Raw genomic sequence first — 22,369 nt, 5'->3', positions numbered from 1 at the left:
GATAATGATGTGTAGCACAAAAAATACAGACAAATGCCTCACGTAAAAACCAAAATAATAATTATTATAATGCGGTAGCTAACATAATATGACGAATAGTAGTCGTATCTACATAATATTACGATATATATAATATATTATTATCATCTGAGTGTAGGTACCTAAATTTTGGGTGATGACCACGTTTCCTGCGGACGCCGGCAATTGAGGCACCATGACTCCTGCTGCTTCTGACCACCATGTGCACGTCGTCCTGCTGTCGGTACGCAGGTTTCTTTTGCACACTACACCCGAGACCGAACATCGTTGCGACTATTATTTTGACGACGAGACCATGACTATATTCTAATGGAATTTTGTATTATTTTACGTAGCCATCGGAGAACGACGGGGACGATCCTTTTGCAGCCATTCGCTGCAAGGATTTTAAATTCACGTAACTATCTCGGTAAATCACTAGTTCTAAGAGGAAAAAAAACACCACTGATGCGACCGAAAAGAGACGAACACTGCTGTAATAATATAAAAGATAGGTAACCGACGATGACTGTGGTATACGATAAATAATATTCTTAACTTTAATATTAATACAACCAATTAAAAACTAATCAAAATTAACGGATTTCACGATGTACTGGGTAACTAAAAATTAATTTAAAACAAAAATGTGCAGTTGTTTGGCGGTATGGAGAGCGAAGAAAGAATAGAGAAGCGTGTAACGTCCACCACCACGACGACGCTCGTCGTGTTGAAGGAAAGGTTGTTGCACGTCTCTCGGCGCGATTGTCACTGGCCGCGCACGCCGCCGCCGTCCGCTTGAGAAAACCGTTCTTCCACGTACCTACCCATCGCAGTACCAATACACTAGCGCTACGTTGCTCCATGTACCGTTTGTTGGAGTTTTTGTTTCTTTTTCTTCTTTTTTTTAGGTAGCTCACGACAACCGCGTGTGTGTGTGTGCGTCTGTGTGTAATTACGCAGGTCTTTCAAAATCGCACCAGACTTACGTAGCCTTGTTTAATCATTGTCCTCCAGGTGAACGTTCGTTGAATCGTCTACATAGACTATATTTTAATATCATGCCCGGCTGTAATCTAGCGACGTGTGGGCGATGAACGATCAACCCCACCGGAGGCGAAATAGCAAATATACTCGCGATTATAATATTATCATATTATTATTGTATTAGTATTAGGTATACTTATGTGTTCATTGCTCAATAAACGTCGTGTGCAGTTCATTAACCTTTATAATATATAAGGCAGTGAACAATTAATACAATACGACTTATAGGCTGAGCAATAACTCAGTACTTGCCAAAATTCCAAAGTTAAAATAATTTTCCAATAGCTGGTAGAGGGGTGTAAATGATAATAACAATATTATGGTTAATGGTGGTATTTGCCGCCGCCCACAGTTTCCAATCGTCGCCGCCGTCGCTTAAATCTCTCGTGCAACAAGATTTGGAACTTTCTCCCAAAAACTGGTATGACCGGTCAAACGAAATTATGTTTACAAAACGCATGTTCATAAAAAAAACAACTCATCTTTCTCGAAATTTCTCGAGTACCTATACTGTTTGATCTAAATGTTCTGCGAATTTATCATTTTATTACCTAAACTTGTCCACCTGGCTTACTGGCTAACAGAGTTCAGTATAGACTGCGCGCATTTAGGTAGTTTAAACGATATTTTCCATTGTGAAATATGAATACCGTCAACCGCCTGCAGCCACCGCGCGAGAATTACGCATGAAAGATAAATTAAGGACAATAATCACTAAAATAAAAAATAAATCAGAGACTTCCCAAGTGGTGCAACAATCAATTATAATATTAACATACAATATGTTCGTTATAATTTCAAAAATTTCTTCACCGTATTTAAATCTCTATATAGCTCTCCAATTATATGATTTAGTATTTACTATCACTTTTATCTTGCTACATTCATTAGCATACATCATAATATAATATATAATATATAATATATTATTGGTTATTATACATTCGTATTATTTTATACTATATTTATTTATAAATCACTTTATATAATGCTTTAAAACCACTTGGGTTCCTAAAGATTGTTTAACGTATAAATTACAATAAATTGGTTACATACTCATAATCTGAGCGGTACCAATTGCCAAACCCTATTTTTAGGTGTCTTTTTTCAAATGTGAGCGGGATACGAACGGCTATTGTTTTCACTTCACACCAGAATGGCCAAACATGTATTATTACTTAATGAAAATATATAAATATGGTTGACTCTATACTGGTACCACGTGATAAAATCGTTCATCTAGTTAATACTAGAAGCAATATAATGTAACGTTATAATATCGCATGGCTTTAGCTGATTTTCTATAGCACATACTCTGATACTCATACATATAATAGGTACCTATATACTTATTCCCCGAAGACGGGTCGTTGCACCGACCAAGTGGTCATTGTCATAGTTATAGGGCTCCTCATCACTGTATAGTGTCCCATTCAAGACATGCTCGGGTACATCGATGAATGGACTACAGAAGCCCCGTATACTACGCGAATAACGGCAGCGATCGCAAACGTGGCACTTTGAATGAAAGACGAAGATTATATGCACGTGGAAACGTTATAACTTAAATACTTTCTTCGTATGTGTGTTTAATGTTTGTATATATATATTATGTATTTTATAGAATGGTATATGTGTGTCTTTTTGTTTGCGAACAATGTTTCAGCGATCGCCGTACCGTGGGACATTGCCTGAGCGCCTCTCGAGGAGCATTATATATATAGGTATATATATATATATATACGCAAAAAGCAGTGTCGCCCAACAGCGGATGCGATGACGACCGCAAACTCGTTAAACGTATACATATAGTCATACACGGTACGTTTATAGTCACGGTCCACCGGCTGTATTATACGCATATACGTATAGTGTATACGTACCATTAATGCAGAGATCGCATAACAAAATACGCCATTCGCTATACCGCGCCACTATGGCTGTCGATAACACAACAGCATAATCGAAGGGGTTACATAAACTGATCGTTGTAAGTACCTTAATAATATATAAGCCCACGGTACCTGAAAAATGATACCTACATTTGATTCGTTCTCAAAAAAAATTATTGTAAAAAAAGTTCATTTATTTTTGTTCAACGAGCCTTTCATTTCAGCAAAAATTATTCATTCGAATGAATAATACTCGTAAATCGTATGAAAAATATATCTCGGGATAAGCAATATGCCAATAGGTAAGCCTTTTTATAAATACTAATAAGTTAACTATAAGGCTATAAGGTCGTTTGTACTAAAGGGTTCTATCTCTCGCTCTCTCTATATATACATATAAATATATATTCATATATACATATACAGTTAAAGTTTGGTAACTCAGAGTTCTAAGGGAAAACAAATTCTAGTTATTAAAAATGACGATACATAAAAAACCAATTAAGTGTATATATATAAAACTTGAAGGAGATTTTTTACGGGTATTTGAGATAAATTAAGGTTCGATTTACTGGGAATCGATTGTATAGGTAAATACTATTAAAGAGCACCAAAATCAAAAGAAAACTGACATTTTTAATACATGCATAATATCGTACTATAAAATAATTATGAAGAAGAACAAAGATGATACCAGCAGTATATTCGAGGGACTTAAAATAATGACATTTATGTGATACCTATTATAGTCGATCGTATTATAAAATTATTATAGCTATTAACGTGTTTTTAAGCATACAAATATGCATAAAAATGGATCTCCAGAAATTAGTTGGACTTCTTTTTACCTATTTACATCGAACCGTTATAGTGTCCTGTTGTGTGGCAAATTATTATAGTATCCCGGAATTATATTTCTGTGGTCCACAAAAAGAAAAATAAATAAAATCCCGGTTTGCTAATTTTACATGGTAATAAAATAATGCATAGTTTTACGATATTTTTCCTCCAAAGAAATAATTAACATTTGAATATTTAACCGGAACGCCTAAAGTCTCCTCGCCGTAGTCGTGTGTTTATCGTGTTATTATAGTTATTATAGGTGCCCGGTACTTATTACACTGACGGACACCAGCATCCGTTCCATCTGGAGCAAACGAACTGTTTCGAATTTCAATCACACATTTCGGTTAAAGATTTTCGAAATGAGATACTATAATATACGTGTATATAAACCACGTGTCAAGGTACTTTTATTAGTGGTGCTAATTTAATAAATTCTTTTACAATTTGGTTACCGTTATATAAAGTTCCAGAATCACCTACTTTGTTTTTAGATTTGAGTAATAATTATAGCAATAATTTGTAAATCAGTACCTATCATTTTTATTATTTCAGTTTTTTGTTTTTCTATTAATCTTTATACAATTCACAGTGATTCCCACGATTGTAATGAAGGACGAACAATGCATAAAAGTGTATAATAAGAAAACTCTCCAACGGTAACCGCTTATAAAATCTTAAGCAAATAATGTGTTAACATTAAATATTATTTAATTATTATGTGGTTCATGAACGATCTCATAAAAAAATATTATTACCTTGCAGTTTTGCAAAACATCAACAAGATTTAACCGCGTCAGCGTACATTTCATAGTACTGTAGAGTGTAGACGAACGATTATATTTGATTTATATTTTATATCGTAATAAATATGTTAATAGGATTTTACATTTACATTTATTTGATTACAGTAAAATCGTGTGATTCGATAAACAAGAATAATATATGTCATCGCATATTCGCATGTAATATTTTTATACGTACGCGTTACACTCTCAGTCATTCTTATGGATTTTAGTTATAGGTTATAGGTACCTATGTACGGATATACGCAATGAACAAGCACACGACCATATGGAATTCAAATAGGTTGACAAAAATGGTAGCGTGTAGATATAACAAATTATTATGTATGCTTTTATAATAAGTAGTTACAAGGACCAATAGTTAGCAGAAATTGTTTACACTCTATTTCACAAACTGTGTAGTCGCATCTTTGAATAAATCAACAAGTATATGAGTAATAATAAGTAGCTGAGGTAAAAATTGAAAAAAGTTAGAAATTTATATAGGTACATTTGCGCTTTTATAACATGTTAATAAATTGCATTATAGATAAGTAGGTAACCTACTCGAATAGTGGAAAAAATTCATCTATCATCTGAATAAAATTTATTAATTAGATAAGTTTTAAACGATAGTAATTAATAAATTAATTTTTCAATTGATATCTAATTATGAGTTTGACTAGCAAAGTGCATAGGTAATCAAATAAAATTGTTTTTGGAAACAAACGCCATACTGTGTAAATGAATGTTGTTGGTTTATAAGTTTCGTTACGGATGTATAAATATAATAGCGTTAAACATTGAAGCAAATAATCACTGACATAAAATCAGTGATCTTGTTTTTTATTATTAAATGAAGTACCTAGTATTTTACGCGGTAATATAGTTTAAGTTACGCGCGTTGTTACAGTAACATAATTAATCGTGTATTCGTGTCAATATACAATTATTGTCAATTACATAACAATTTGCCATATATAACAAGGTATCCTCATTGTCATATTACTCATTACGCATTACTCATTACTCACTGGAGTACACTTGAGTTCTTCAACCAATAAAATATATACTAGCTTATAAAAAAAATATTATGACACTAATTCTAGATTTATTACTTTATGTGGCTCTATGTGGCATGCACCTACAAATGTGAGACATAATCATTTAAATCAACTTAAAAAGAGAACAGATTATAAAGAAAAAAGTATTGCATTTGTGTATTTCCTAACTCTTGTAATGTTTTTAAGTAAGACAATATATTTCATAATAAAATCTGAATAATAATCTTAAACTTTTGAATATTCAAGTAAAATAATATTTATAACTGATAATTAAATAAGATATACTTTTTTTTTATTTAAATGATAAAGGCTTCAACAGCGATAAGATATACTTATTTTAAATTTTAAAAGGAACTAATTCGAGATTAAAAAGGTGGGTAAGTGGATGTCGCTCTGCTGTACAGTAGGTTACAAGTTGGTCACTGTAATTAATGGTGTTAAATTTGAATTCAATGATATAATATCATTGTATAAGAAAAACGATTCTGATCGAAAACGGTCAGTCAGCCTATGATATTACCAAGTATATTTGATGATATTATTGTGAATAAAGTAATTTATATATAACCTATTTACGTGGAGCCTTGTTTTAAATTTTCAATCCTTAGCTATAAAAGTTGAACATTTTATAAATTTTAAACTAAAAAATAATTATTAAATAATAAATTTGAACTTTAAATGCTTATAAGAATAAATTGTGCCTATGTATTTTTAATATTTTTCAATATTAAATTTTCAAGCTTTTTTACCACATAGATAAAATTTTATTGATATTTATAGAAAAAAAAACTAAAAAAAATGGAAACTGAAAATGTCCGTAAACAGTTCAAAATAAGTCAAAATATTTGGAAAATGTTATGGTGTATAGAAAATGCTAATATAAACATTCAGTCAAAATTTCATGTACCTACGGTCATTTGTTTTAGAGTTGCACCAAAAACCAAAATCTATTTTCTCAAAAACATAATTTGCGTAAAAATTCCCGTTTTTCCTTAATTTTTCTTTTGTTTTTCACAACTACTGAGAAATTTTTACTTTTAACCTCCCAAAGTACCAACTAGATTCACTTTCCTATCAGAAAAGTTATTGTTGAAGAAAATCCGAGCACTTTTACTGTCCTAAAAGGTGATGACAGACACAAAAACACACATCATTGTAAAATCAATACATTCATTGCTTCGCTCAGAATCTAAAAACCAATCCTTAGTTGTTTTATAATTTAATTTAAGTTTATATCTACTTAACATTAAGTATATAAATAAAGTATAAATAATATTGCTCAGGAGTTACTAAGTTGTATATTATAGGTAGTTAATTACGCCGTCTGTATGTGTTTTAATCTTTGCAAAACAGTGTAAATTAAATAATTTTTCATTTTTTCAAAAATACTTAAGTAGGTATATAAGTAGGTATATAATATATAAATTAAATCAGGTATGACTATCATTACGAAAAAAAATAACTGTACTCGCGGTGTACATTTTATTAAATTGTGTCATTATAGGCTACTTACGGCTATAAATTATTAGTCCTTATAACTATATTCGCCGACTTTACTTAGTTTATAGAAAGCAGTATTGCACCTGTATATAACATAATATATTACAATGGTGCCGCAACTACCGGTGTAGAATGTGTGTTATGCACTTCGGCCCCAGCTCTTCAAACTTATTTTACACCTCTATGTTGGTCCAAAAGTGATTAACATAGTCATAAGGGAATACATTACAAATACAAAATTCTAATTACATAATATTTCTATTAAAAAAAAGGATAACACCTTTAGTTACTTTATATCGATAAGAATTAAGAAAAAATGTGCATAGGTAGTGAATGTTTATTTTTTATATAAACAATAATATACAATATACCATTTGAGATCGAAATTAATTATATCGTTAGAAACGAATGAAGAGGTAAAGTGAATATGACTATATTATAATTTCGTTATACTCAAGTTATGTATGAGTATAAAGCTGAAAATAGAGCAAAACAATCTATGGTGTTCCTGGCCCCGGTGCAGGCCTGTGTAAAATAGATAGATTTGTCGTGAATGTCACAACTCATAACTCATAAGATGTATCACGTGTCCAGTGATTAGTGTAGGTAATAATATAATTGTAGATACAAGATATTATAATACAAAATATGTCAAATATACAATATGTGAATATTAATCATGTGTATTACAATAGTTGATTTAATATCGTAGCGTTACTACAATATTTTAAGGGTAAATCGTTATAAGCATGTAATTAAGGGGAAAAATGGATAAAGCACACACAAAATGTACAAAAAACAAATATTATTACGTTGTTGATTTCAGTGCACTGCGTGTTAAGTAGTCCGTTAAGGAATAGTTTTGGGAGTATAATTATTATTTGAATAAAAAAAAAGTCCGTTAAGAAAATAAAACGGTTTAATTAAATTTCGTATGCGCACTGTTATGGAATCAAAAAAAACGAGAGTGTTTTGATAATATCGAGAGATTTGTCACGTTTACTAGCCATATAGTTCTGTGGCATAAAATAATATTACATATTATATTATGACAAAACGAGTAGGTAGGCGGTAAATACTAAATATTTAGCCGAGTCTTGTGGAAAAACGATTAACCGCATCGACACAGAGCCGTTCGCTCGTTTATAACAATTATTACAACTTTCTAACTATAACAACTGTAGTACGCCCGCCGAATATTATATTGTATGTACTCACCATAATATTATTGTTATAAATCCGGTGCTTGATAGTATTATCCCATATCAAAACACGGCGGAAACGTTGCTGGCCAGAGATCGTTACGATTTTTTGTGGGATTAGAAAAATTATAACCGGGTACATATTATTATTATAATAAATATTAATAATAATAATTTAGTCGTCACGGCTTATTGGTTTTGGTTGGTGGGGGGCGAGGGGGAATCATCGCATTGTCTATTCAGCGTCCACGGACAATCGATCGCATAACAAGTGCCTACCTACAACACCTACCTATATATATTATTATATTATCAACAACAACACGCACATATTTACAGCAGCATAGGCCATTTACCCGTCGCTGGTTTTCTGTTATAAAACTGCGGTCGTGTATTATAATAATGTTCACGGAGAGCTTCACTTCCTACAGAATATTGTATGCAGTTATGTAGGTACCGGTAATCTCACCATTTTACCTATACCTACTGCATTAATATCGTATTACGTATTACCATCATCTTCATAATCGTCATAACCTATTCACCATAATATTATGACGGCACTCGATGGATCGCAGTGAGTTGTTCGAACAGATGAAATTCCGTGCACATAATATTTATATTATTATTGTTATATGCCAATATTAATATGATAATTAAGAAGAATTTTTCACGCAGGCGTCCGTCCAAAAGTAAAAGTGTATGAAATAACACGTAGTTTATATTATTAATATTATAAAACCAAGTGGTGTGTTTTCTTTAAAGATAATAATATGATAAACGCGCGAAACCCAACGGAAGCTTTTTTTTTCGTGTGAACCACGGTGCAACACGTGAGTATATAGTATTGTAGTACCTGTCTGTGGAATCTCGAGTTCCGTTAAAGATTGGCTACACGTGGACTTGGTACTACGTATATTATGTACACAATATTTTAATATAATAAACATATAAATATTACAATATTATGTAGTAGCGATGTACAAGACGTGTTACTCCCCTAGAAAAATGCCGCGTTGCGCAATGATATTTTTTAATAGATAACACGTGTGGTGTACCTACGTGTAAAAGGTACCAATTAAATAACCACCGTATACTGTTAAATAATATACCGGTAATTGACAATAATGCTTCTCAGAATAATATATTATGCTCTCAATAATTTTCTCGAAATGTGATGATAGGATTTATACGATTTATTACGGAGCCGTGGTTGAAGACGAAATAACTGGATATCCGAGAGCGAAGCACAGAGGTGGAAGTATCATCTTTTACTCGAACGTTTTCGTAGAAATCATCTTCGAGTGTAAATCGATTGCATAAAAATCGAAAAATAAAAATCAATTATGCGTATCGGGAAGGAAGTTGCGACTACGACGTAGCAATAGGACAAGACGAAAATATTATCACGACAACGACGGCAGACGCTTTCACTTTTCACTATAAACAGCATCGGCTATAACTAATATTATAACGTCATATAACAGTGTACAAGCATCAATAGTGAGGTTATTAATCGAATCCCAAAGGCCAACGCAGCTAAGACGATGCTGCTGCTACCATTGCCAGTTTTAGAACGAAATTGAGCGTAGTGTATATAGTATATTATATTATTATGTAGGTAAATAACTAAGTATATCATAAACTTATCATTTGCTTAATAATTAAGCATTATAATATTATTATTATTTTAAATTTAAATATTGTTTTTACCCGATAAGCCCAAAGACAAACTAAAATATTGTAATTATGTTTTTCTACGTCGAACAATTTTCCCCCTCTCGGCACTCCCCGCATTGACTAATATTAATTATTAACCTACGTCCCATATTATTAAAACAAGACGTCTACATTATTATATTCGAATGCGTTTCTACAAAAAGAAACAACTCGGCCACGTTGGTCATTTCTCATTAGTCATTAATGTACATACCTATTCGGCTAATTGTTTACTTGAGACGTTTAACGTTTATTTTATGTATACGGATGAAGTACATAAATACTGTCAGTACTGCAGTAGAAACTTTTGACCCAGCGTTTCATTATAACATAATTATTTATTAGGTAGGTAATAGGTATATAGTTTCAAAAATCGATTTATAATTTATATTTTATAGTGTTATATTTAAATTCGATAATTCGAATGTATGATGTGTAAATATAATCATCAAGTCAGTAAAATAAAACGTCAACCTTGCAGGTTGTGTATAAGAAAACTGCTTTTTACTACACATAGTTATTAATATAAAACGATTATTTTCGAATCAATTATTACTAGTTTAATAATATTATACCATTATGGCTATTGGCTATTGACTAATAACTATTTACTATACAATACTACATTTATCGTTTTCGAATACAACTGCTCAGTGACGCAGAGTGTATAGGTATTAGCTATTGAGGAATATATTATTATTATTTTTATTTTTCTTACTATTATTGACTATTATATCCACTGGACTTACCATATTTCACCAGCCGATTTGCACAGGAGCTTCACGCAGTCCAGACATCCCCTGGCCGACGCGTAGTGCAGTGCCAGAGCACCGTTGTTGGACCTTTCCAGCACCGGCATGTCTGCTTCCCACAACAGCCACCTTACCACGTTCACTCGACCATATCTGCACAAGAGAGAGAAAGATTTAAAATAATAATACATATTTAATATTATGCACTTAAAACGTTCGCATTGCGCAGCTGTCAGCAGTAGGTAAACATAATTATTGAATAATCAAAGTTAATTATTGTTTATATTATTATACTGACTAATGAAAGTTAATCACGTCATACTCGTAACAATTAAGCAATCAACCGTAGAGAAAACAAAGATTTTTGGATTGGCCAGTCATACGCCATGTGTTTTTATTACAAACAACAACTATAAATTATTGGGTATAGGTAATAGGTACCTGTATTATTATTTATTATTGTATATTTATGTCTTATGAATTAACTGTGTACATTGAACAAGAATGTTTAACAATTAATGTTTGTATACATTTATCATATTGTTCACTTTCAACATGACACGCGCAATGTATGCAGATTTCTTTATCAATAATATTTACACTGTTTATTTAATGCGTTATACGTCTTACATGCTATTATTTAGGTATAGTAGGTATTCTATAATAAAATAATTTTTATAAAACCATATTATAAAATAAATTTTAATTGATAAAACAACACATCTAAAAATAGAGTAGGTACAATATTTGTTGGTGATGTAATAACTGTGCTTATAAAACAATTCTAATTCTAATTTATTTCAAAAGTATTGAGTAGATCAATAATTCCATTACTATATCAACGAGGAGTCGATTTTAGATTCTGAGCGGAGCGATGAATGTATTGGTTTTATAATGATCAGTTTTTTTTTCTGTTAAGGACCATCTTTTGTAACAGTAAAATAAGTTATTACCTACAACATTTAATTTTAAGGGTGTCTTCTGGTATCTTATTGGATCTAGTTGGTACTTGGAGAGAGAAGGGGTCAAGGTGAAAATTACTAAAATTACCGAAGTACTTATTTTTTAATATAATTAGGAAAAACGAATTAGTGAAAAAAGAATTATTACGCAAAACCAGCCTCAAAAAAATTAATTTTGTTTTTTTGTTGCAATTCAAAAATGCTGACTTTTCACCAAATCTTTAAATAATTAGAATTTACTAAACATGATGAATTTTCAAAATATTTTGGTTCTTTTCGTATTATTTATATTAGATATTTTTTACTTTTTTTAATATTTTTAAACTTATGTATAATAAAATGTTTGTTTATGAGTAAAAAAACTTGGAAATTTGATTTATGGTTACTCATAAGTTTTTCTTACAGCGATTAAAAAATATCAAAATTATACAGTCACAATTTTTTTCTATTAACATTGACTGATCAGTTAAAAACATGTCGACCAATTTGATATTTAAACGAAAAATTGTATTGTAAAAAAATATTATTATTAGGAGCTTAAAACTTTAAGGTAGGTACTAGGTATTACGTATCTACATTATTATTTACTTACTATAGTTACTATACGTTTATACAGTATGGTTTTCTAAATATTTATATTCATTTCAAGCTATTTTATGTAATAATTATTTATCATTGACTTTAAATTGAATTCACCCATTATTACCAGTGACCTACTCAATGACGAGATACATTTTACATCTTCATTATAGCAGAGCAACTTCCTCTGTTTTTTATTTTTAAATAATACTACTATTAATATTTATGAATGTTTTAAAATTGTTTGTTTTAAAAATGTAAATATTAATTGTGATATAAATCGAAAAGAAAAGAAAACATTCAATAATAGTCAATTCTCGCATGTTTAAAATAAGATAATTCATTCAAATCATTTTATGGAAAGGATATTAGATAATAGATACATTCTAACCATTAAGTGCTTAAATACTTGATTTAAAACATTTTAGTTTATTTGAACTGAGTGACATTTACTTGTTAAACACAAATATACCTATGGCGTACCAACAATTTCCTAATATAAATTGGCCTATACGTGGGATATAGATTACCTTCTCTAACATATTATTAATTTATTAAATATTATATAAATAATATATATTTTGTTTATAAACCATATAATTTCACTATGCTATGAAATAAAAATTTGTTGTTTTTAAAAAAAAAAAAGCGTATGTGTTATTGATCACGTTGAATTATTTAGTAAATATATTACATTAATATTATAATTTATAAGTAGACACTAGATAATTGTAGTTGGTGAATTAATTATGATTTTTTTTTTCAAGAAATTATGGGATGTAGGTAGGTAGGTAGTTTCTTTTAAAACACGTAGAAGTAACGTTTTAGATTGATTATTATTTTTTTCTAGATAAAATCAAAAATAAATATTTAAGAACAACTTTCCTATTCAACTTATAGTATACCTAAATGATAACCATTGGAATCCGTAATCATTTTATAATCATGGCATATGTCCATATTTAGTTAAAATTTCAAGGCTGGAATCGTTATACGTCGTTAATATTTTAAATGTTTACAATAATACTTGTTAATTATTTGTATCAAGTATTGGCTTGACAAAGTATACTTATACTATTTTTACGTAATAATAAAAATGATTATAATGCATTGTTTAAAATTTAGGTTCTTAATTGAAAGAGGTAAATTGTAATCGGAAAAATCTATAATTTAAAGACAGAAAATGTTAACCAAATGAAATAAACATCAAACGTATATCACAATAACTTTTAAAAATTTTAGAAATTATGAAATCTAGGATATTAAGAAAAAATTAATGATAGAAAGTTGTCACTGCCCTTAACTAAGTTATCACCCTCCAACTGTTACAGAAAATATTATGTTTTAGTTAAAGTTCAACCACTGGCCATATTTAAAGGGATATAAGAAGTATGGAATACCGAATAAGTTGAAAGTTCTAAGTTTCTAATTAGATTTATTTTTTATATTGCCATTTGAACATTTAACTTTTATAAATGTTATGTGTATATGTAAATGTGTAGGTAAAGATTTTAAGCAAAAAAAATGTTTCCGTTTATTATTATAAAAGTGTTTTAAATGGTGGGTACAAAAGATGACTAAATCTACTTGAAATGGCTAATAAATAATAATGCTTACAATTATTTAAAATCTATTACATGGAAATATATAAGTATAAGTATTAAGTTTATATAAAGTTTTCCAATTTCTAAACAGCTGTAGTTATATAATATAATATTTATACAAGAACAAGACAATATAAATATCAAAATAATATAAAAAAAAAATCATGACAACTTTTGTCAATAAATCACGTCTAATATAAATAAATAATTGAATGTATATTACTAATATAATATTAGTATATAGCCGTGTACTGTAAGGTACTGACCACTGACGTACGGAAAAGTATGTCAAAAATAAAAAGTCTATTAATGTGTGTAGTACCTATAGGTAATATGTAATAAGACACTTTTAATCCGTTGGATTATATTAGCCTGTATATAATATGTAATATATTTTATCAATATAATATGGTTAAAAGATTGAATGCCTTAAAAAAATATAATAATGCACGCATTTCAATTAGTTGTACTATGTATAGTAATTTAGTTATTGATTCACACGTTTTTAGTTATCGATGGTATAAGTAGATGTAAACTTGTAAACAGTTTTTAAATTTGAATTTCCTATCCATCAGCTATGCGTTATGACTTAATTTATTTAAGTACCAGATAAATAGAACTTACGGAATACTTTAATTACAGATGTTTACTCTTTAAATACACAGATTAATTAATGTGTTTTCCGTTTTCGGCGTTTGAATAATTTCCGTTAACGTTATGCCAGTCTTACGTCGTTTTGCTGGTAAATTTATTATTATCATGTTTTTTTCTTTTTTAATCGTGCCAACTTTACCACTAATCAATAATATTATAAAATTTATATTTGGGAAACCAATTTGCGTTCGCCTGGCGTCTGAAGAATACGGCAACTCAAAACGCGCGCAAGTGTACGCCATCACTCACGGTGAACGGCCACGGCGTAGTGGAAGTGGCATTAGTGGCGACGGTCAACATGCCATAATATTATCGTGTATGAAATAAAATTATACTTTTGGTGTTTGTCGTACCGGGGTCACATACATAGGAAACGCGATCCGTCAGTGTGCACAAACCATGACCGAACCAGTGGCTTATTTGTTCCGGCCGGTGAAGTCCTCGTGCATTTATTATGATGTATAATATACCTACGTAGCAGCAGTAAGTAATAATAATGAAAATTATGATGATGATGATGATAACATAAAATACATATATTATCATGATTAGTAACGACTTAACTGTTTTTGCCAAACAGAGCACAAACGTTGGCAAGCGCGTGCGCGTAGATATATTATTAGACGCATGCACTGCAGTATATTGAGCTTTTTATCTCACGTAACACGGTAATAATAATATTGTTGTTGACGGTATTTATATAAAATTGCGCATGTCTCAGCAGGATGAGTATAGTGACAAAGTGAGTACTGAGTAAGTGCTACACTTCACTGCATTTAAGGCATATTTTTCATGTTATATAAATTGTTTAGATTGTCTAATAGTCAGTTTAATATTTTAATTTATCATCAAAATAAAGTTCAATATCGAAAAAATAAAAAAACTTAACTCATTAATACGTCATTACTAGAACTGTACCTACGTCTGGACTCCCCTTGTTTTAACCTTAGGCAATTTTGGGGGTCTTCGAGATGGTGTAAAATAATATAAAGTATTACCGCAACAAAACAAAAAAACGAAAGAAGAATTATTATATTATTAACTTAATTATACATAAGTACGTATTTCTTGGAAATAAATAATAATAAAAAAATAATCAAATTTACCAAGAACATATTGTTTATCTCACTATCCACATTTTTGTATACATTAATGCATACAATCCGCAGACATATTGTAGGCGCGAATAGGGTACCTCTTAGTCCACTTTATGAAAACGAACCTTCCAATATTATATTATTCGACAACAGTTTTATTTTTATTAGATTGTAACGTGGTCGGGGGAACGACCAGTTAAATATAAGATATCCAGGGAGAATCGTAGGATCCTATAGATATAAATACCGTAGTCAGGGGCAGATATGTAGATATCAGGATCTTAAATATATTTAAATTACTAGGATTCCTTTTCAGTTATAATTATGTTATATTGTCTACTAAACACTTACAAATATTAATACTCACGAATATATCAACTATGTTCTATTATACTATGTAACTGTATCGTAGTCATACGGAGTCCGGTAATCGTAGTGTGTATTGAGGTCTAAGGTGCACAGCGAACTAACTTACTAATACATTGTGTGTGTTGGCCATAGGCCTTACAATTATGTGTGTGTTTTAATATTAATAATATATCGGTCAGCAGTTAATCGTACATACGGTAGAGTTCGTATTATATACATAGGTGACATGTAACATATTTATATTTATAATTGTTACAAGATGTTTTGTTTATACATATTACATATTATCATACTATATAAAGGTCGTCAACAAATAATATTTATCATAATTTGTTTTCAAAATATATATATTGCAGACAACTGTGCTCCGGGGATAGTGTGACGCGTGGGTTCGTGAAGTCAATTTAACACGATAATGTGAAATATGCAAACTGGAACCACGAGCGTATTAAGAATATATCAAGCTTTTGGCGACACAGAGCATCGTTTGAAATCGATGTTCTGTATTGGTACCGAATAACTTAATAACTTATTCCATTCCGTCCCACATATTTATTGTATATTTCTCTAACGGGTAATGACCACTAACGGCAAAATCGTCGCATCTTCGAAAATTTTCGGTAGGTACTATAAACTATAAAGTATTAAAATATGTATAGAAACTCTATGAAGTGCCACCTCATCGGCCACATCACGATCGACGCATCGAAAACCACTGTTGCTATGCATTCGCGGACAATGACGCGAAAACGGGTTGATGCACGGAGATCTAATTCCACGACATACGAGGAGAAAAAGGCCGGCAACGACCGCGTTTTCCTTACACTAGCGATGGGAAGTTATGAGCGTGCGGATACTCCCTTGCAATCACACTGTATACACAATGTGGCTTACGTTACTATAATACCTATATAGCGAGCGGCTGAGCGGATAACCGCGAGATTTTCCGTTGGTCGGTTTTTCTTAACGTCATTCGATTTTCAATGATTCCTTAAAGACTAAACAATTGAAAATATAATATACTCGTGAGAGGGTAACCACGTTAATTTCCACGGTTAGTCTGTTTGAATAAAACGCGATAGTCATTGGCCTTTTTCTCCGCTGCATCCGCCACGCCACGCTGTTCGCATTCAATAACCCCGTTGTCCGTTTTCTAGTCGTAAACAATATTGTCTCAATAGACTAAGTAGTTAGTAAACTTATAATTCCAAAGATCAGAATTTGAATAAAAATATAGTTTTTTGTGTTTATGCATAAAAACGTATTAAATACGGAGACCGAGAACGATATGTTTTTAGAGGGATGGGGTATTATAGAAAAACGATTTCTCTAGTAGAAACCATGTGTGGTATTATTTTAATATTTACACATATTATGTACCTATTTTCGTTTATAATAATTGTATATTAATTATATGTAATAAATCTTGTAATTTCATTGGAAAATCTTTTTTTTTATTATCTCGTTATTATGCTGCACTGTCAAGAACGGAAAAACATCGTATCCTATGTGATGTGATCATGTTTCTTGGTACTAAAATGTTGACATTCATAAGTATAGAAGGGAAAATAAAACAGCACCGGGGTATCTCTAAAAACTTATTTAAATTTTAAGAACATTTTAAATATTAGACTTAATTCTTAAATTAATAAAATAATATAAATATAAAATTTAAATGAGTTATTAAATTATTAAATTATTATATTTTGTTGTTATTGGCTACATTAGAGTTGAACGCACGACATTGAAATGAACATATGCTGTGGTAAGAAATACCTAAACAGGTAGTTGCAGTCTGCAGAAAGCGAAATCGTATACACTCTAATGGATCCAGCATTGTATGATATCGACGTTTTTTACCTAATCATGTATTATGCTATCCAAAATGTTTATTGTACATTAAATTATTAATAGCTGATCACCGTTCTAATACCTATAAGAACTCCGAGAATCACACCTTTGAGGCTAACAATAAATATAAATAATTGAATAAAAACTTTTTTGATAATTTTGTCATGACCAAAACGTGATATCAGGTGAGAAGGACAATTCTCTGTTACGCGTTCCCATAAAAATTGATTTTTATTGTGCTACTAAAAAAATGAACCTACAAATTACTCGTACAATACGTATACATACTCAACATATATTATACATAATAATAATAATGTCACAGGAGAATAATTGTTGGAAACTATTAATTTTTTTAAAGTGTCGTAATTAGATATTCTCATATTTTATTAATTTTATTTTAAATCCATCAGGTGATGTGTGTTGGTACCTATAATATCTATTAATAGTTTTAGTACTAATATTATTATTTGTTGAAATGTACTTAATGCTAATAAAACATATAATTGAATGACGTCGAATATTCAAATTATATATTTAATATAGTAGATTTAAATATCAAAACTAGTATTTGTATCCAGCTGTTTTACACTGAACGAGTGGAAAGTTACAAATCCACTTTCGTTGAGTTGTAATTTCGAACGTTGTAAAACGTTTTAATGTTATTGCAATTGACAGGCGCGGGAAACATTCCCGTTAGAACGGCTTAATTAAAATATAGATAAACGATTTATGGTATGATTTTAAATGTAGAGATCGACAAATGTATTTTACATGGTTCATAAAATGTGTCTACAGTCTAAACTAACAATCAATATTAGAAAACTCCGGTGATTGAAATTAAAAACTATGTTAAAGGAACATATCTTCAATTAGAACTGTTTTGGTTTTACCATTTTAAATGCTAGGAAATAAAATATCAAAATATCAATAAGAATAGTATGCGAAGGTTCAACGCATTAGGTGCTAGGTGACCGTCATCGTTCCGAGGTCAAGTCTACATGTGGCATGTATATTATGTAGGCACAGATAATACGAGTTTATATTTATATTTCGTATGTATGGTATTCTGCAAACGACTATACATATGACAATATTAGGTATAATCTGTGCGCACTGGCGTACCTCAGGTTTTCCACTTTGACGCGACACGATTCGGAAAGTACGTGACGGTGTTTCGTGACGACTTCGACGGTCCGACGGCGGATGTGACGCGGCTGCAGGTGATTGTGGTGGTCATCGTCTTCGTCGTAGATGGGAGTCAAGCTGTCTCGGAACTCTTCTTGGATGGTCTCGGTCCGGTCCACGTGTTCAGCCCTGAGTTCAATCACGGTCGTGTGCACCCCAGCACCGTCAGTCCGGTCCTCGTAGTAAAAGTCTGTGTCCGAGACTGACGAGCAGCCGGCTGCCGTGTCTGAAGCCGAGGTCGACGTCGACGATGACGACGACGATGAAGAAGACGATCCGCCGGGTACGGTGTGCATGTCAGCGGATCCGCCGCCGTAAAAGTCGTCGCCGGTGCCACAAAGGTCGACACCTGCAACGGCGTTCGAGTTGGCGACGGTCATCGCCGCTGCCGACGACCTCACTCCGGTGCCGTACGAATCCATCCGGGTCCGTACTTCGACTGTCGGGTACCTGGAGCTGACCCTGTGCACGCGCACCTTACGCTTGGAGCCGGATTGCCGCCGCAGACTGGTTGGCCCTCGCCGTTCGCCGTCGGCGGTGACGACCGGCCGTTCCGACGGCGAAGCCATCACCACGGACATCAGACACCGGACGCTGTCCAACATGACGACCTGCGCACGACTGGCAGCAACCCGACTCGATCCCGGCGCCGAACTCTACTGTAGGTGTACACTTAACCTCCCGCCGCCACCAGTGTCCGGCCACTGCAGGGTCACCGGAAGCCCGAACAATACTGCGTGCCGTATACAGCGTAACCGTCGTGCGTGTCTCATTTGCGTTCATTGTGTACACCGGGGCAACGCGTCCATGTTCGGTTGTACGACACATATTTTAATTTTATAATTTATCGTTTTGTGCATTACAGCACTAGGTACGAGTATACGGAGCAGTGGCCGCCAGCTGTCACAATATTTTCGTATTGATGTACCAACCCCACGCTTTGTTACAGGATTTTTTTTCTCTACTCCGTCTATATCGACTACCGTGGTTGTGGTATGCAGTGGGGTATCCAGATTATTTAAGTGTTGATCGTCGGTATCAGTATTGGGACTAATGGGTATACGAATATGCGACAACGACAATGTTGATGATTCATTCAATTACTACCTACTATTAAAATTACTTATTTATATTGTACACTACTGTATAATATGGTAACGCGTTGATTATAATAAATTCCGCGAACAATAATGTATTTTATACCTGTCAATGCCACGCGTTACATACCGAAAACAATTGATTTTCAACCACATCAATGCCGCCAATGTGGCTAAGTATAATAATAATAATATTAGTAATAATATTAATTATGCTTGTTTCCGTGAATATTATATTCAATATTCATATATGATAATATTATAGGCTTCACGTAAAACATTTGATTTATCGTAATAATGTAATAAGTATCTATATATTATACTAAATATATGCTAATATTTTCGTTTTGACGCCGAGTGTCGGAAAATAATAGATGAAAAAAAATGTCAATCTTTTGAATCAATAAATGATATAAAAAAAATTCTAATAAATATTATGCCTGGTGAAAAGTACATTAAATTCATAGTTAGGCGAACAGAGTAACGTAGATATACAATATCTTTGTTTTTACGAGTTATCAAAACTCAAAAGACTAATAATTATACCTATTCATCCTTACATACGCCTCCATGAGATATCTGAGATGTCACATATGTGTGGATTGTTATTTTTTCTTAAGAGTTTATTAAACGAGTTATCGAACAAAAAAAAAATAACTTTGAATTTCTCTGAAACCTTATTATTATAGTATTGTTAATCTTTCACACTTGTACTAATGTATTCTCCATTCAAAACAGCTTAATAAATCACAAGTTGACATTATAGACTTAAGTTATACATTTTATGATTGAAAATGAATATTCTAGGAACCTAAAACGTTACATCTGACTATTAGTCAGTAAAATTATAAAACAATGCTATAACTTATAAGTAACAAACAATAAATACGTTGTAAACACAAAATTAAAAATTAATAAATTTCGATACTGTTAAAATTAATATTCGAACAAAAATTATTATTAATTCGATGCTGTATCTATTGTGAGCATATATTTTAGTGGATATTAAATTATTTTAATATGAGGTTATGGTCGTATACTGTATCGAATGGTTCATATAATGTGACGGCAAAGTTGTAATCCGAATAGGGGAGCGTCATAGACGTTGGATACGGTACGACGACTACTACCACCACTCCCTCATTTCAAATGTACGTTTTTTTATATAGTATTATTAAATATTAATTATTAGCTATAGTCAAAACTATTTCTATTTTATATTATATTCTATTTATATCAACCTTATAAAATTACTGATTGACACTACAGTGATTTAACCAGGCGTAAAAAAGGTTTAAGCGGTTGATAATACAAATAATACACTTCTAAAATATTTAATAATTAACTATTAGATCCATCAAGTGTTTCTGATATTTCTAAAAGTTCTGTTTGACGGTTTGGAAACGCTGTATTATAAGATTATAATAATATATATTAAATATACCTACACATGAATTTTTAAACAAAATAGGTTCATATAAAATATTTGGATACAACGCCGTTAAATTAGTAATATTATATCGTTCGATATTGTATAATTTCTAGTCAAGTGTTATTACAACACGACTGTATTTAAGTACACATTATTCAGTTTACAAGCGACGTGTCTACATGTTGGTTCAATAATCATGATTCGTGATGCGATATTTGATACGCAACGGTGCGTTAAAAATGGTAAATGCATTATATACACGATATTTCACTTAGGTAGTAGGTAATAGTTACTTATAATATAATACCTATAATAGTTACAATAGTGTAGTACTGTGGCGGCTTAAAGAAGTTATCATCATTGCTATATTGCCATCAATAAGAATATTAATATCAAACGTCTTGAATACTTTGTAGTAAATCTCAAGTGTGTGTATAAAATATATGATGTATATGGGTACTGGGTAGATACGTTTTCTTTTCGTCTATTGACCAAAATATAATGTATAGCACATTAGCTTCCTTTTGTGGTCATACTCTGATAACAGAATGAGAATTTTTCACGGTGTACCTAGATTACCGTCTAATATTATTTACGAACGCATGATTTGCACTTGAAGCCCAAGTGTGACGGCATATTTTGGTATTTTTGACCAACTCTGTACCATATTGTACACGAACCTACATCATACATGTCATTATTATATATACTATC

General features: G+C 31.6%; 1 protein-coding gene across 5 annotated transcripts in view; it reads right to left on the bottom strand.

Annotated features, from left to right (window-relative positions):
* The window catches only part of LOC132940394 (uncharacterized), a 76,785-nt gene that overhangs the window by 27,360 nt on the left and 27,056 nt on the right, over positions 1-22,369 (bottom strand). For 3 of the 5 annotated variants that reach the window (XM_061007979.1, XM_061007980.1, XM_061007982.1), the window contains one exon: positions 10,820-10,975. In XM_061007979.1, coding sequence (XP_060863962.1) covers positions 10,820-10,975 — 156 coding nt within the window. Of the gene's footprint in view, positions 1-161; positions 1,256-10,819; positions 10,976-19,063; positions 19,755-22,369 lie in introns of those variants that run through there. The other 2 variants (XM_061007978.1, XM_061007981.1) reach the window with 2 other exon arrangements.

Source organism: Metopolophium dirhodum, chromosome 3 (assembly GCF_019925205.1).
Source record: "Metopolophium dirhodum isolate CAU chromosome 3, ASM1992520v1, whole genome shotgun sequence".
Classification (NCBI taxonomy): Eukaryota; Metazoa; Arthropoda; class Insecta; order Hemiptera; family Aphididae; genus Metopolophium; species Metopolophium dirhodum.
The sequence above is the reverse complement of the archived record's forward strand: the minus strand, read 5'-3'. Positions and strand labels throughout refer to the sequence as shown.